Below are 18,491 nucleotides of genomic sequence, written 5' to 3' on the forward strand. Positions count from 1 at the left end.
CCTCTGATTTGGGCAGGGTTGTAACTACAGCTGTGACATCAGCTGATTACTATGTAGTTCTGGAGAACAACTGCCTTCTAATATGTAGATATTATAGTTGGGTCACAGTAATTTTATTTCAACGAATTCTTTTTCTTTTTTTCTTTTGGTTAAGATTACAATATTCTGATAAATGTATGCTTAGATAAATCAGGAATTCACTATATATCGTTTTTAGATGTAAATATAAACTACTTTTCTAACCCATCCTTTAAGGCCCAGGTCACCTTTCTCTATGAATCCACTTCTGATAATTCCCAATGAAAACAATGTCTTCTTCGAAACTTGACCATATTAGTGCTATAGAGCTCTTCAGTATAGTTATTAGAATGTATTATCTTTCCCAGTAGTTTATAAAATGCTTAATGGCAGAAATCATATATTCATCTTAAAAAATTTTTTGAACTTATTTTTTGAAATAATTTCAAACATCAGAAGGATTAGAAGAATAGGACAGAGAGCTTCAGTCAGCCACCAGTTGCTAATATGTCCCCACTTTTGCTTTCTCTCCTCTCCTTTTGATGCCTGTTTATACAACATAAATCAGCATATTATTTCTTAAGATTGGAAGAACAAGTGTCAAATTCAGGAAGTTAACCCTGGCACGTTGGTATCCAATGTACTGTCAGGGTTCAGTTTCTGTCCGTTGTCCCAGTGACATCCTCCAGTGTAATCCGTTCCCTCATCTGGGGTCATGCGTCCACCTCCATGGTCACACGACTTTAACTTCTTTTAATCGGGAAGAGTTCCTCATCTTCCCTTTGTGTCTCATGGCGTTGACATTTTTGAAGAGCACAGGGCAGTGATTTTTCAGAATACCCCTTATGTGGGGTTTATCTGATGTTTCCTCCTCCTGTGCTGGTTTGTTTTTTATTGATTGATTGATTGATTGATTGATTGATTGATTGGTTATGTTGGGTCTTCGTTGCTGCATATGGGCCCTCTAGTTGCAGGGAGCAGGGCTGCTCTTCATTGCTGTGCTCAGGCTTCTCATTGCGATGGCTTCTCTTGTTGTGGAGCACGGGCTCTAGGCACTGGGGCTTCAGTAGTTGTGGCACGTGGGCCCAATAGTTGTGGCTCGTGGGCTCTAGAGCACAGGCTCAGTAGCTGTGGCGCACGGGCTTAGTTGCTCTGCAGCATGTGGGTTCTTCCCGGACCAGGGATCAAACCTGTGTTGTTAATCACTGCGCCACCAGGGAAGCCCTTTCCTCCTGTTTAGAGTCAGTTTACGATTTACGGCACTAACATTACACAAGTGATGAGTTTCCTTCTTTTTTGTGCCTCACGACGGATGGCACACAATGTCAGTCTGTTTCGTTCTTGTCGGCGCTGACTTTGGTTCAGATGGTGGCTGCCAGTTTTCTTTTTTCTTTTTCTTTTTTTTTAAGGATTTCTTTCTTTTTTTTTTCAGGGTCTAATTGGTTTTATTTATTTTTTTAAAAACTTTTATTGAGATACAGTTAACAGACAATAAACTGCATATATTTAGAGTGTACAATTTGGTATCCCAGTCTCCCAGTTCATTCCCCCCCAACCCTCCCCACTTTCGCCACTTGGTGTCCATGTTTGTTCTCTACATCTGTGTCTCTATTTCTGCCTTGCAAACAGGTTGATTTGTACCATTTTTCTATAGTCCGCATATATGTGTTAATATACAATATTTGTTTTTCTCTTTCTAATTCACTTCACTCTGTATGACAGTCTCTAGGTCCATCCATGTCTCTACAGATGTCCCAGTTTCATTGCTTTTTACAGCTGAGTAATACCCCATTGTATATATGTGCCACATCTTTTTTATCCATTCACCAGATGTCTTTTGCAAATATTTCTTCCATTCTTTGGCTTGTCTTCTAATCCTCTTGACACTGTTTCCCACAGAGCAGTTTTATTTTAATGAAGTCCAGCTTAGCTATTTTCTCTTTCATGAATTGACCACCTGTTACTTTTCAAAAGAGGGTATTTGTTTATTTACTTGTTCAGTTTGGTGTTCATTTTGCTTGTCTTATCCTCAGTCTTCCCTTGACCATCATATTCAAAAAGAAATCTTCCATTCCCAGTCCTCTTTTTTACTATATTTTTCTTCATAACGCTTGTTACTACCCAGAATTGTATGATTATTTTTGATATTTTATGTTTATTTGTTTCCTCTGATGGAATATTCAGTGTACCGTGAAGTTAGGGACCTTGTCTGCCATGTTTTCTACTATATTCCCAGCCCTTAAAGCAATTCATGGGATGTAGAAGACGCTAAGAGATCTACTAAAGGAAGGAATAGACGTGTGCTTCTTTCTCAGGTGTGTGACTTGTGTGTGGAGGGGGAGGCATGATGGAGGTGAGCGAGGATGCCATAGCTACACACTGAGGCCAGCCCTTCAGAGAAGTTACTGGAGTTTCTTCCCTCATCACCAGCACCGTCTTTCCTGTTTTCAAGTGTGCTGTTCAGTGGTATTCAGTGCATTCACAGTGTTGTGCGGCCATCACCACCGCCCGTCTTCAGAGCTCTTTTCATGTTGTAAAATGGAAACTTTATAATCCCTCTCCTCTCAGCCCCTGGCAACCACCATTATACTTTTTTGTCTTTATGATTTTGACTGCTTTTAAGTACCTCATATCAGTGGAATCATATGATGTTTGTCTTTTTGTGACTGGCTCATTTCAATCAGCATAATGTCTTCAGGATTCATCCATGTTGTAGCAGGTGTCAGAATTTCCTTCCTTTTTAGGGCTGAATAATGTTCCATCATATGGGTATGCCACATTTTACTTATCCATTCATCCATCAGTGGACACTTGAGTTTCTTCCACGTTTTAGCTACTGTGAACAGTTCTGCTGTGAACGTGAGTGTGCACATATCTCATTGAGACTCTGATTTCGACTTTGGGGGGTATATATCCAGAAGTGGGATTGCTGGATTGTGTGGTAATTCTGATTTTTAATCTTTTGAGGAACTGACACTAGCTGCACCATTTTACATTCCCACCAGTAGTGTACAGGGTTCCATTTCTCCACATCCTCACCAACACTTGTTTCCTGTTTGCTTTTTTTCTTTTTTTTAAATAGTAGCCATCCTAATTGATGTGGGGGTATCTCATTTTTGTTTTGATTCACATTTTCCCTGGTGAGTAAGATGTTGAGCATCTTTCCATGTGTTTACTGGCTATTGTGTATCTTCTTTGGAGACTTTCAAGTCCTTTTCCCATTTTTGAATCTGGTTGTTTTGTTGTTGTTGAGTTTTAGAAGTTCCCTATAGTTTCTGGACATTAACCCCTTATCAGATATATGATTTGCAAATACTTCCTCCTCTTCTGTGGGCTTTGCCTTTTCACTCTGTACATAGTGTCTTTCAGTGCACAAAATTTATTTAAAAATTTTCGCGAAGCCCAGTTTGTCTGTTTTTGTGTGTGTGTCTTTGCTGTCGTATCCAAGAAATCTTTGTCAAAACCAGTGCCGAGAAGCGTTGCCCTATGTTTCTTCTAAGAGTTTTATACTTTTAGTTTTAGCTTTTACGTATAGGTCTTTGGTCAATTTTGAGTTAACTTTTGTATACGGTGTGTGATAAGAGTCAAATTTCATTCTTCTGCATGTGAATATCTAGTTTTCCCAGCACCATTGTTGAAAAGACTATCCTTTCCTCATTGGATGGTCTTGATACCCTTGTTGAAAATAATTTGAGCACATACGCCAGGGTCTGTTATTGGGCTGTCTGTTCTAGTCGTTGGTCTATATGTCTGTTTTTATGCCAGTACTTCACTGTCTTGATTTTTGTAGCTTTGTTGCAGTTTCTTTTAAATCCCTAGGTAATTGTATCTTCTACCTCATAGTCTGTCATTCTAGAAATGCAGCTAGATTATTGCGTTTTCTATTTTTGCCCACACATTAAATAAGAATAATGCCCGTACCAATTGCTAGTTGAGATGGACCATTTCTGTATTCAACAAACTTGTTTGTTCTTTCAGACCACTTGTAACATACTTTACAGTGTACCCCCATTAGTTTAGCATTTCATTGCTTGGAAAAGCTAGCACTTGCTGTGTTTTCCTTTACAAATTACTATAATCTTTAATAATAACAGCTGACCTATCCTGGGTTCCTTAGGTGTCTAGCTGCATATGCTGTTTTTCAACAATCATTCACTCAACAGACATTAATTTAAATTAACTTTACACATAAGGAGTATGAAAAAAACTTTAGAGTAGGAGTTAGTACTAATGGGGAGGTGCACAAGTTCATGTCCACAGACTCCCTCAGATACCAGAGTAAAAAAAGGTGGGGTTTTTGGTAAGATCTTTTCATGGAATAGAGAAAGTGTCTTGGAAATAAATACTGCATTTAATACACATTTGTGGGTTTTTACTTACCACATGAATGGCCATGAGGTGCTGGACACTGGTGGGGGCCCAGGACTTCAGGGATGACTGGGGATGGGCCCTGGGAGGCAACCGCCAGGTTAGGGATTTGTGACGTGCTCCGGCCATGCAAAGTCTGGGACATGCCTGGGGGGCAGCGGCAGCAGGAACCACAGAGGAGATAAGGGTTGAACAGCCTTGAAGGAAGAAGAAAAGAGTGCATGTGAGGTCACAGAAGCAGGAAGGGGCCTGATACCGGGAGGCCGGAGGAGTGTAGTGAGGGAGTGGGAGGAGATCAGACTGAGAGAGGCCAGCAGGGAGCCAATTCCCAAGAACCTGGTGTGCTCTGCTGGGGGATTTATATTTTAGTCCCGGAGACAAAAAGACCCGTTGCTATATTTAGTCAGCAGTACCAAATGGCAGGCATGGTGGCGGGTGAGCGGGTTGGCAACTGAAAGCAGGGAGGCCAGTGAGGAACTTGCTGGCTGAAGACCTAGTAAGAAAAAAAAAATGGAGGTGCTTACCCCGAAATTACACTTGTTTAGTTGGTGCTGCTCATGTTTTAGAGGCAATTTACAGTTCCTTTGAGCAATGAGAGGTGTATGTATTATTGAGGCCTTTCTTCAAATTCTAGCTGTATCTTTCATTTACAGGCACCCGAAAATTTGGCATAAATTGGCTTAATTGGAAAAAAAGGTCCAGAGTGAGGACACCCCCTGATTCAGTTCAGAGCTTCGCAGTGTCTTTAGGGCTTCTCTGCTGCCTCTCTGCCTGCCTCCCACTGCTGGCGGGTTTTTGTTTTTGTTTTTTAATAAATTTATTTATTTTATTAATTTATTGGCTGCATTGGGTCTTTGTTGCTGCACACGGGCTTTCTCTAGTTGCTGAGAGCGGGGGCTACTCTTCATGGTGGTGCGCGGGCTTCTCATTGCCGTTCCTTCTCTTGTTGTGGAGCACAGGCCCTAGGCACGTGGGCTTCAATAGTTGGCGGCACATGGGCTTAGTTGCTCCGTGGCATGTGGAATCTTCCCAGGGCAGGGCTCGAACCTGTGTCCCCCGCACTGGTAGGCAGATCCTTTACCACTGCGCCACCTAAGAAGTCCTGGCAGGTTTTTGCAGCCACTCCCAGGGGGGCCAGAGGGCAAATGACAGCACAGCATTTCCAGTATCCTGTTCTCACACAATCCAGAGGATGTATTCCCCGCATTCCCAGTGGAAATCTTCTTTGGGGGGCTCATTTTCAAGTGCTCATTTCTGATTGGTCACGTGCCTGCCCCTGGGCCAATCTTTGTGGCCAGAGGGATGAAACATGCTGATTGGTCTTAAGGTGATTAGGGCCCAAAGATGGGAGTGGCATTAGTCTCATTCAGATACTGGTGGTTTTGATTTTTCAGGACTCTGTTAAGGGAAGGTGTGGGAGGCAGGGGTGGGTGCTGAGCAGCAAGCAGCAGGCGTCACTGATCCCAGCTGTGTTTCAGAATGTTGTGTTCCTTTTCTTCCTCCAGCTCTCAATTTCCTTTTTGACAGAAGACAGCAAGACAAAGTCAATCAAAACTCTAGCCTTATGTTACCTCACAGTAGTATCTGGAAAAGTACCTGGTAATAGAGTCTCAGGCTGAGAAGTTCTTTAGCCATATCTTCTTTTGGCACTCGATAATTGTATTCTGCCTTTAAGGTTATGACTTTGAAAAATCATACTTGATTTACTGAGTTTACCTAGTAGATATTTGGCACATGCTTAATATTACATGTTTATGTCTACGTGGACTTTAAATCAGTATAGAACAGAAAATGTACCAAGTAAAATAGAAATATCTTGAGCTTTTTTTTGTACTGTTCTTTTTTATGTATATAAATTAATTAATTAATTTATTTATTGGCTGTGTTGGGTCTGTTGCTGCACATGGGCTTTCTCTAGTTGTGGCGAGCAGGGGCTACTCTTCCTTATGGTGCACGGGCTCCTAATTGTGGTGGCTTCTCTTGTTGCAGAGCACAGGCTCTAGGCACATGGGCTTCAGTAGTTGCAGCACATGGGCTCAATAGTCGTGGCGCACGTGCTTAGTTGCTCCGCGGCATGTGGGATCTCCCTAGAGCAGGGATTGAACCCGTGTCCCCTGCATTGGCAGGCGGGTTCTTAACCACTGTGCCACCAGGAAAGTCCCTGTACTGTGTTCTTTTAAAATCTGATCATGAGTTCAGCGCTATGATACCTGAGTAAGTCACCATGCATTTACACAGTTCACAGAGCCAGAAAAAATAGAATCGGGGGCTCTCAAATATAGTAAGTGGAAAGAGCAGAATGCGTGAAAATATATCTAATAGACTGTTGTTTGTAGAGCTTTTGCTGTAGACTTGGTGGTGTTTCTTAATGAATTCAGCCTAAAGTTACAAGGCAGAACAGCACTTGGATGCAAAATGCGGTAAAGTGATTCTGATATGTTAACGTCGTTTGAATCACAATATGTCAAGCTGCTGTATGCATTTTCATTATGTCAGAAGTTAAAACAAGAAGCAGAATCCCCATTCCCACACAGATTTGCACTGGATGTGTTGTCCAAGGTCAAACTGCAGTTCCAGCAGCATTTTTCACACTTTGACACAGCGCAAAGGAGATTTCTGTATTTCAGAATCTATTTAACTTCAGTGAGCAGCTCCCATCTAATTCTCACTTGGGAGTGATTGAGCTGCAGTATGATGACACGCTAAAAGGCACATATCAAGAGAAGCCGCTAACAGAATTTTATAAATGCCTTCGAAGCAATGAATGTGTTCTGTTGAATCCAAGCCTGTGGATTTACATCAGCAAAGACATTTTCAAACATGAAATACATAAAATCTTACAAATTAGCATTAAAAGGGCAGTTAGGTAAGAACAAAAAAAGACATCTAGATTGGAAAGGAAGAATGAAAACTGTCTCTTGATATATGACGTGATGTTGTATATAGAAAATCCTAAGGAATGAAATTAAGAAAATTCCATTTACAATAGTATCAAAAAGAATAAAATACTTAGAAATAAATTTAACAAAAGAAGTGTAAGACTTGCACACTAAAAATTAGGAGACATCATTGACAGAAATCTAAGAAGACCTAATAAATGGAAAAACATCCCGTGTTCATGATCAGAAGACTTAGTAATTGTTATCATAGCAGTGCTCCCCAAACTGATCTACAGATTCAGGGCCATCCCTATCCGAATAGGGATTTGCAGAAATTGGCAGGCTGGTCCTAAAATTCACGCAGAAGTGCACGGGGCCCAGAACAGCCAAAAGAATTTGAAAAAGAGGAGCAGAGTTGGAGGACTCACACTTCCCCATTTAAAACTTACTGCAAGGTTCCTGTGATCCTGGCATACGTGTGGCTGGCTGTATGTAATGGAACTGGGAGTTCAGAAAGAAACCTTTGTAGTTTCCAACAAGACCATTCAGTGGGGAAAGAACAGTCTTTTTTTTTTTTTTTTTTTTTTAATTTACTTATTTATTTATTTTTGGGGGGGGGGGTACACCAGGTTAAGAACAGTCTTTAACGGGAGGTGCTGGGACCGCAGGGTAACCACATGAAAAAGAATGAAGTTGAACTCATATCACATATAAATATGAACTCAAAATGGATTATAGACCTAAATGTAAGAGCTAAAACTATAAAACTTAGGAGAAAACATAAGAGTAAATCTTTGTGACTTGGATTAGGCAGTGATTTCTTAGATACCAAAGCACAAGCAGCCAAAGAAGACATCAATATATTAACTTCATCACAATGAAAAACTTTTATACTTCAAAGGACATTAAGAAAGTGAAAAGACAACTCACAGAGTTAGATAAAATATTTGCAAATCCTTTATCTGATAAGGGATGTGTATTCAGAATAGATAATTTAAAAATGGGCAAAAGATTTGAATAGACATTTGTCCAAAGATACAAATGGCCAATAAGCACATTAAAAGATGCTTAACTTCATTGGTCATTAGGGAACATGATGAGATACCACTTCATCCTCACTAGGATGGCTAAAATAAAAAACAGACAGTAACAAATGTAGATGAGGGTGTAGAGAAATTAGAGCCCTCACACACTTCTGGTGTAATTGTAAGATGGTGTAGCTGCTTTGAAGAATAATCTGGTAGCTCTTCAAAAGGCTGAACATATAGTTACCATGTGACCCAGCAATTCCACTCCTAGGTATATCCCCAACAAGATTGAAAATACAAAAACTTGTATGTGAGTGTTCATAGTAGTAGTATTCACAACAGCCTGAATGTAAGAGCTAAAACCTTAAAAGGTGGGAACAATCCGGATATCCCTCCGTGGATGAATAGATAAACAAAATGTGGTACTGATACATTCCACAACATGGATGAGCCTTTAAAACATCACATTAAGCAAAAGAAGCCAGGCAGAAAATGACATGGATTGTATAATTCCATTTATGTGACATGTCCAGCATAGGAAAATGTATAGAGACAGCAGGTTAGTAGTTACTGGTGACTTGGGAGAGAGAGGAATGGGGAATAACTGCTAATGGGTACAGGGCTTCTTTTTGGGGTGATGAAAAATGTTTTAAAATGAGGTAATGGTGATTGTTGCATAACTGTGAATTATACTAAAAACCACTGAATCGTATATTTAAAAAGTAAGTTCTATGGTATATGACAAACAGAACAAGTGCCAAATACCTGTTCTAGGTGGAGAGCTACAGGAACCCTTCTTATTTCTCTATTCTTGACTTGTAAATATTCCATTAAAACAAAACAAAACAAAATTTTTGACTGTTAAAAAGAAGTGTGACCTAGTTACAAGAAAAATTATAAATTCCTGTTCCTGCTCACCAAGAGACAAGCTCCTTGGTGGCCTCTTAGTACATTTCTCTCAGGCTTTTCTTTTTTATATATAAATTTATTTATTTATTTATTTATTTATTTATTTATTGGCTGCGTTGGGTCTTCGTTGCTGCACACGGACTTTTGCTAGTTGCTGCGAGCGGGGGCTACTCTTCATTGTAGTGTGCTGGTTCCTCATTGCAGTGACTTCTCTTGTTGTGGAGCATGGGTTTCAATAGTTGTGGCACTTGGGCTCAGTAGCTGTGGCTCACGGGCTCTAGAGCACAGGCTCAGTACTTGTGGCACACAGGCTTAGTTGCTCCGTGGCATGTGGAATCTTCCCAGGGCAGGGCTCGAACCCGTGTCCCCTGCATTGGCAGGTGGATTCTTTACCACTGCACCACCTAGGAAGTCCCCTCAGACATTTTAATGCACGTTAATAGGTGTGTGTGTGTATTTTAACCAAAAATGAAATCATACTGTTGTATGAACTAATTCTCTCATATATATATATATACATTATATATATATATACATATATATATAAATACATTATATATATATATACATATATATATAAATACATTTCATAACCTCTTTAATGGCTGTGATACCTTATTGTCTGGAAGAATTGTAACTTATTAACCAAGTCCTCCTTTTTGACATTTCGGGTGTTTCTACATGTTTGCTGTTATTGACAGCTATATGATCAACATCACTGTAGCTAAATCTGTGCACACTTCAGTGGTTTTTTTCCTTAGGCTAAATTCCCAGAAGTAGAATTATTGATTGAAAGTACATATACATGTTTAGGATATTTGATACATGTTGTCAAACTGCCCTCCAGAAGGACTGTGTGTCCATGTGAATTTTGAAAGTCCCTTCTGTCTAATAAAACTTTATTTGACCTTTGAATGTGTTGTTAACCCTGCCGAGCTTTAATAAGCTTCAGTAGAGAAACGTGTTTATAATGCTCAGTGAAGAGAAAGAGCCAACCTCAGCAACTCAGAGAGTTCTGTTTTCAGTTAATTGCACAGAACTTTTTCTGCCTTGTTTCATACACTGTGAACAGTAGAGGAAAATTATAACATTTTTCTCTGCCTTCAGAAGCTTTGAATCTGCATTGTTAAGGTTCTGTTTCTGTTCCTGTGAAGGGACAAGCTCTATCTCCGGAAGATATCACTGATGAGAAATGTCAGGTTTCGAGTGTCATCCAGCCAAACACGTTAGATAAATGGAAATATACCGAGTGAGAGTTCCTACTTGGCCATCAAGCACATTTTCCCTTGGCAAGTGGAATTGACAGCACGCAGCCAGAAAATATGTTTTTTGGGTTCATGAGATCTGCAAACATGCCCAAGAAATTAAGTCAAACAGTATGTTAATTATGATGAGTATAAAGGGAAGGCTACTCCCACTCTTGTCTGGTGGCGTAAAAGTAATTTTTATGTATTTGATCAAAGTAGAGATTGGTTACACAGTTGATGGCATATGATTTGCTCCTTAAAAGATCTTTTCAATTAATTATTACTGTGCTTTTCCTTCTGTATTCCATCTCATTCATTAATTCATATCTATTTCCCGAAGGCCCACTGTAGGCCAGATATTCTTCTAAGTAGTTTTCTTAATTTTGCCTTCGTCTTTCTTGCTAATCCTTTCTTTTCCCTTGTTGTCTGTCCACTAGTTTTAATAATAATTTATCAAATGAAAGGCAAAATGAAGTGGCAAAGCAATTAAAAATACTCAAGTCCCAGTTTAGGGAAGTAAAGTAAACCTATATCCTGGAATATTATATAGCCAAAGAATTTGTAGTAACACGGGGGTAATCTTTACAATGTAAGTTAAGTACAAAATTGTACAAATGATATGAATTCAATCGTGGGTTTTTTTTTTAAGTCTTTATTGAATTTGTTATAATATCGCTTCTGTTTTATGTTCTGGTTTTTTGGCCACGAGGCACGTGGGATCTTAGCTCCCTGACCAGGGATCAAGCCCTCATCCCCTGCATTGGAAGGCGACGTCTTAACCACTGGACCATGAGGGAAGTCCCCATGTGTTTTTTTAAAGCATGTGAAAAGGACCAAATGAAGCATACCAAATAGTTCTAATTTTTGCTGGGTGGTAGGATCGTGGAAGAAAGGTTTGCTTTCTTCCTGCTTTTAAAATTTTTCTTAGTTTTTATAACAGGCATATATTGATATACTCAAGGGAAAATAAGCTTAAAATACTGTCATAAAATATTTTATATCTGTTGTTTTTTAGACTGCAAGACACAGAAATAGGGATGAACCATTCAACATTAAATGTTAAAATCTGCTAGTAAGGGAATTCCCTGGTGGTCCAGTGTTTAGGACTTTGCCCTTCCACCGCAGGGGGCGCGGGTTCTATCCCTGCTCTGGGAGGTAGGATCTGGCATGCCTCACTGCTTGTCCAGGGGGAAAAAAAGAAAAAAAAAATCTGGTAGTAACATCAACACTTACTATTGACAAGTGGGAAGTACAGAAAAGAGGACATTTAATTGTGTGTATAGTTTAGGATTTATACTGAAATTTAAATGATAACATTTGCGTTTACATATGAAGTCTGAGTTATTTATTAGCATTTAGTGTAAATATAAATGGATCAGATTTATTGAGATCATAATTCCTAAATAATAACCTAATAAGAATCTCAGTAATAGATGTCAAAACAGTGGAGTATCCTGAAATGTTCTGATTGGCAGTGTCCTGTGATCTCTTATCAGTATGTACCGACTTGTGGATGAAAATACTTAGTAAGGGAATGTATGTGGAAGTATGTGGGAAATAGTAAGTGTTTGAAATTTGTTATTTAGTGTTGATCATTGAAACTCGTCCAATCTTATTTTAGGAGAATGACATCTTCCTGGGCTGGGAGAAAGGAGCTTATAAGAAATGGGGAAAGAGTAAGAAAAAGTGCTCAGATCTAACTCTAGAAGAAATGAAAAAACAGGCTGCTGTCCAGTGTCTTCGATCTGCTTCTGATGAAGTAAGTTTACATTTGATTTCTAATACTTGGGGGAGAAAAAAAGGAAGAGGTGTTTTTTAAAAGTTTACAAATAATACATCCTGACCGAAAACAACTTAGAAAAATTCAGTTCTCATTGTCTCACCACTACTATGTAAACATGCCATGCTTTCCTGTGTAGCGTGTTTCTATACAGATTGAGTTTTATATAGTGTATTCTTTTCTATGTACTATTGTAATTAGAGAATATATAAAATTTTATGTATTTTTCCCCATTTAACATGTATTTCATTTTGTTACTACAGTATCTTTATTCTTTGAGTGGCTAAGTTATATTTCATGAAGCAGTATTCCAGTAGCCATGTAATATGCTCTTTCTTACCGGATATTTAGGTGGCTCTTGGTTTTTTTGTTATGCTGTCTAGAATATTCTCATGCGTGGCCTTTTCCATTGTCTATATTATTTCTTTTGAATACATTGCCAGAAGTGGGTTAGCGCTTCTAACATTTAAGAACAGTGTATTTGCTTGATTCATAATTTTTTGTTTGTTTTTAAAGAACCTGTTATAAAGTTATTTTAGTGATATTTTAACATTACATGTAAAATATTTCTCATGTCCTTCAGTATCCTGAAATAACAACATAGTTTTAGGATATAATTGCCTATTTAAATTGATACTATGAATTCTTACTTTATTACTCACTGTAAGACATAATCTCTGAGATCATAACTACTTAGAAAATTATTTTGCTTTTACCATGCCATTTGAGATAGTGTGCTTTAAGTACCTTTGTAATGCAAAGTTAAATTGAGAAGATTCATACAAGGTGTCTAGAGAGGCTTCCAACCTCCAGAAACTTCCTTTCTAAATTATCTAACTGTCTGATGTTGGGGTAACTCGCTTCACTACATTGGATAATCTGCAGAAGTTTATTTTGTCTGACTACCACCTACCACACATGCCTTTTAAAGCTTGTTCAGTGCTTCCCAGCTGTGTGTTCTCATCCTGCTCAGAGCTGTCTGGGAGCCCGGCTCCCCTGGCCTGTGCCCGTGGTACCTAGTGCATTTCTTTCTTCCCTTCACAACTGTGCTCCTTGGGGGCCACGACTGTGAGTTCCCATCTTTGCATCTCCTGGTGCCTAACAGAATGAATGCCTATCGTATGGAAGGTACTGAATTTCTCTTGAATTGAATTGAACCTCAGTTTCCAGAGTCTTCCACTTTCATCCTATCCTTTTTCCCTCTTCCCACCATTTTCCTCTCCCTCACCCCTTTGGTTTTTTCTTTTTTTCTTTTTCTTTTTTTTTTTTAATGTCTGATTTCTTAAAGTTGCTGCCTCATAGGAATTTGGAAGTTACCGCTCATGTGGCTGTCCTTTTCATTACCAAGAGTAAGAACATAATTAACCTAGTTTAAGAAAAAATGGAAATATACATAAAGGATACAGGGATATCTCACTGAAACCCAGTGCTGGAAATGCAGCGGCCTCGGGAGTGGCCTGAACTCAGAACCAAGTGATTGGCTGCTGAAGTCATTTTCTGTAATGACCCACAACCTCTCATTCGCTTCTCTCTCTGCTTCTGGGTCATTCCCTGTCTACCTGAAGTCTGGCTTTCTCTCCTTCAGCACGCACATGGTGAAAAAATGACCATCTAGCCCCAGCCCAGCATGACTGCTGAAGTCTGGTACCCAGCCCCATTCAGTTAGAGGGAGAATCTGATTGGCTAGGCTTGGACCAGTTGTCCACCTGTGCTTTGATAAGCTGTGCAAGGGGGCTGAGTGACGGGCAGTCATCAGAGAAAAGGGGTTGGACAGCTACCCAAAGGGTGTTTTCTATGTGACACTGAAGGGGGTAATAGATTGGTAAAGGAATTCAGAGCTTTTAAAAAGGAATTCAAAACAGACTTTTTAAAAGTGAGAGGTTAGCTCAGGTAAATTCTTTGAGCAAAATCCAAAGAAGCAACTGCTGAGTCATGGTTGGGAGGAAAATATGAGTAGGGAGTTTCAGTCTGGGAAAGGATCCTATTTCTGCTTTGGACCAAAGTTGCTGAGAAATGACTCTAGCCTTCAACTCATGGTGAAGTGGAGTGAAAAACAAGGGCAGCTGCAATCAGCTGTGGGGGAAGGGGGAACACGGACACCTTGCTAGTGGGCCGTGCCAGGCCCTGCTCCTCCAGCAGCTTGTTGGGTGTGTGTAATTCATCCTAGCAGAGCATGATGTGTGGCGACAAGAACTTGGTGTCAGGCAGAAGCAGTGCAGGGGAGGAGAGTGGCTTGCACAGATCTTTGATTCTTTAAGTTGTTGCTTTAAAAAATGCTTTCCCCTGCCTGGTTGTCAAAGACGGGATTTTTGTTTTCAAACCCAGTGAAGCATATTTGTCCTAACTCTTTCCTTCTCATTTTATTAAAAATTATTGCATTGCTTTTTCCTTCTAAGGATTGTTTTTTTAATCTTATCAAATTTAAGTCGGCTGAGGAAGTTAATGTGCCAGGCATGCACCAGGAGCTCAGCTGAGTGCTTGGGGACCGAATGAAAAGGAGATAGGAAGTCCTCAAGCCCTGAGTCCTGTCCCGAGCTGCCTGCTATATGTGTGCATCAGTGCACAGACCCCTTAAGCCCCCCTCGCTTGGCTCTTGGGAGCCAGTGGGAAGAAGTTGAAAAGAACCCTCTTTAACTGTGGCCTGTAACAATGGAAAGGAATCACTGTGGTCATTTATGAACTGTAGGCTATTTGTGTGTCCCCTGGTTTTTCTTTCTAGAATCTGCCTGGTGGCGTCAGTGAAAAGAGAAGAGCAAAGAAGGGCCCTATGTGGGAAATTGTAATGCAGAAGTTCTATTTTATCTTATATTTTGGCTACAGTGAATGTTTGCATGTGGCTGTGTTGTTCATTCTCTAAATGCTGAGGATGGTAATGTTTGCAATTCTGTGCTTTGCTTTCCCACCCAGTTTTTTAACTTTTTTTTTTTTTTTTTGGCCACACCTCACCCACACCCCCCTGCATTGAGAGCAGGGAGTCCTAACCACTGGACCACCAGGGAAGTCCCCTCCCACCCCATTCTAATGCCTTAGAGCCCTTCTGAGTGCAACTCTGTGTAGTCACTACAAACTGTTCGGAGTCAAAAGCCACTAACAAGTTTACAGTGTGATTAAAATGTTAATGACATAATCAGAAGACAATAAAGTAGATGATGCTGTCACTGTATTAGGTAGGTAGTAGAGGCAATGTTATGCATTACATGTGAGATGAATTCTTCTCTCGTTACTTTCTCATGTGCATGTGTGACTATTACAGCTGCAGTGTTAGCTGTTTCTGTAAAAGCATCCACAGTTATCACTCTTTGCTGCGTCATGGTGTAATAGAATGGTGAACTTCTCCGACTGCACTTCCACCTCCCTGCAGTGTGGCGCTGTGCCCCCACTTAGTCCTTACATCCAGCTGTCCCCACATCAGAGCAGGTCTCAGACCTGCTCAGCCCAGTATTTATCAGAGAAACATCTCCAAAACCATATGGAAACTCAGTTATGTCAGAATTTTATTTTATACATTGATTATAGTTGGCAGCACCCGGGAAGATCTGTGAGCCAAAGTTTATTCCTCTGGGGGACCACGGCCTTTAATGGGCTTTGTTGAACGGCCTTTGCTAATACTCTTCGTTTACATATGCAGATAACATGGAATTCTCTTGGACTCATTTTTTTCTGTAACATCTTGCATTTGCTTTGAGTGCAGTTAGTAATGGGGCCTGTAAAGAAGAACGGTGCTATGACTCAGTGATAGGCCACTCAGACCTCCCTCAGGTGGGCATTTTATAGCTACACGATGCTGTTCTAAGCTGTTTTGTTTCTGTTATCCATGGACATGGACATGCCTGATACGGTTAACTATATCCAGATCTTCCTTCCTTTTAAAAACATAAAACAGAAAGTTGAACTGTGCCAACTGTTGTTTTTTGAATCCTCAGGTTTACTTGGTTCTGTTTTCTCTTTCCCCAGATTTAGAGCTTTCACTATTGTTTGTTTTCGTTTTGTTCTTAATAATTAGTTATAGTTCTGTTTTATTTTTATTGAGGTACTTAAAGCTGAATCAAAGCTAGTACTTCATCTTCCATTTTGGGAACAGTTAGAATATTAGAAACTCGGGAAGGTCCTGTTTGGGGAATAAATAAAGTTAGGATGCAGTGATAACTAATTTCAGTTAGTTTTGAAAGTTAACAGCACTCCTTCTTACCCTGGGTAACTGACTTGATCTGTGGTTATTTAAGAGTCTTGTAGGGGATTATGTCCTCGTTATAGTGGAGTCTTATTGCAGTTGTTCATAATTTTCACATTCAGCTAAGTTCACCAGTGAAATTCTTTTTGCCACTAAAAGTACACAGTATTAATACATCTCAGTATTTTGCATATGCATTGTTTATATGCTGTACAGAGTTGTATATAAAAAACCATGAAAAGTCGCTCTTAGCAGTTTACTTTCAAAGTTAATTTTGACCATGTGCATTGTTTTTTTGCATGCTGACATTTGAACTTAATTCATTCTAAAATAGAGCATCAAAACAATGATAGCTAATACTTACCGAGCCCTTAAGTGTGTGCAGTACCTGTCTGGGTGCTCTGTGTACGTTATAAGAGGTGATGCTGTGCTCCCTCTACAGGCCAGACCCCTGAGAAGCCAGTGGTTATTAAAGCCGAGAATGCTCACAGTCGCTGTGTTGTCACAGCCGGCCCTGCCTGAGGAAGCCTAGGCTTTATCTCCTTGGGCATAGATGGTGCTCGGCATTCAAGGAAGCCTGTTGGTCATTATGAGGGTTTTGTCTTTTCCTCTGAGAAGCCGCAGAAGTTGGAGAGTTTGGAGCAGAGGGGTAGTGTAACTTGACTTAAATGCTAATAGCATGCCGCTGGCTGCTGCATTAAGAGTAGATGGGCTGGGCGTAAAAAGGAACGAAATTGGGACATTTGTAGAGATATGGATGGACCTGGAGACTGTCATATAGAGTGAAGTGAGTCAGAAAGAGAAAAACAAATATCGTATATTAACACATATATACGGAATATAGAAGAATGGTACACATCAACCTGTTTGCAAGGCAGAAATTGAGACACAGATGTCGAGAACAAACATGGACGCCAAGTGGGGAAAGCGGGGGTGGGGGTTGGGGTGGGATGAATTGGGAGATTGGGATTGCCATATATACGTTACTTAATAAGAAAAAAAATATCAAATTGTACGCTTTAAATATATGCAGTTTATTGTATGTCAATTGTATCCCAATAAAAGTTCTTTAAAAAGAAAAAAGTAAAAGAGTAGATGGGCTGGGAACTTCTGGTGGCGTGGTGGTTAAGAATCTGCCTGCCAATGCAGGGGACATGGGTTCAATCCCCGGTCCGGGAAGATCCCACATACCGCAGAGCAGCTAAGCCCATGAGCCACAACTACTGAGCTTGTGCTTTAGAGCCCGCAAGTCACAACTACTGAACCCGAGTGCCACAACTACTGAAGCCCACCTGCCTGGAGCCTGTGCTCCACAACAAGAGAAGCCACTGCACTGAGAAGCCAGAGCACCACAACGAAGAGTAGCCTCTGCCCTCCACAACTACAGAAAGCCCACACGCACCTACAAAGACCCAACACAGCCAAGATATTTTGAAAATAAGTATATAAAGAGTAGATGGGCTGAGGTGAGGTGGGGTAGATGGGAGGGGTAGAGGCAGATGCAGAGAGAGCAGGTAAGGCGCTATTACCTTATTATTAATGCAGAAGGCCAGTGATTCTAAATATATTTTGAAGGTAGAGCTGACAAGATGGGGTGTAGTGTGGAGGAAGAGGGCGGAGTCAAGGAAGATAGCCAGGGTTTGGGGGCTGAGCAGTGGCAAGAATGGAAGCTTCATTTACGGAGGAAAAGAAAATTGGGGAAGGGACACTGATTTGTGGGGGGATGGGTATGAATTAAGATTTGAACGTGAGATGCCTGTGAGAGAGCTGGTCTTCGAGGTGTTGAAAACACAGTTGGATATGCATGTCTCGGGTTGACATGCTGGGTGGTTTGGGGCAGGAGGCTGACAATAGGCTGCTCACTTGCTTGTCTGGCCAGAGCCTGCCGCCTCTGGTGTCTCCAGGGGCTGAGTAGGACGCTAAACGAGGGAGGCAAGGGGAAGAGGGGAGGCCTGCGGGAAACACCGTTCTGGTCTTCTCTCTTCTTAGAAAAGGTAGAAAATTGGGATCTTTATAGGAAATTTCCTGAACTTTTAAATGATGAAAGTGAGGATGTGAAAAAGGAAACAGATGGGAGGGGCTGCTCTAAAA

At 40.4% G+C, this 18,491-nt stretch overlaps 1 protein-coding gene across 9 annotated transcripts in view; it reads left to right on the forward strand.

Annotated features, from left to right (window-relative positions):
* The window catches only part of KIAA0232 (KIAA0232 ortholog), an 82,330-nt gene that overhangs the window by 36,142 nt on the left and 27,697 nt on the right, over nucleotides 1-18,491 (forward strand). For all 9 annotated transcript variants that reach the window (XR_009048669.1, XR_009048668.1, XM_057704370.1 and 6 more), the window contains one exon: nucleotides 12,071-12,208. Coding sequence is in view for 7 of the 9 variants with exons in the window: in XM_057704370.1 (XP_057560353.1) it covers nucleotides 12,071-12,208 (138 nt within the window). In the remaining 2 variants the exon portion in view is untranslated. The remainder of the gene's footprint in view (nucleotides 1-12,070; nucleotides 12,209-18,491) is intronic.

This window comes from Hippopotamus amphibius, chromosome 13 (genome assembly GCF_030028045.1).
Source record: "Hippopotamus amphibius kiboko isolate mHipAmp2 chromosome 13, mHipAmp2.hap2, whole genome shotgun sequence".
Classification (NCBI taxonomy): Eukaryota; Metazoa; Chordata; class Mammalia; order Artiodactyla; family Hippopotamidae; genus Hippopotamus; species Hippopotamus amphibius.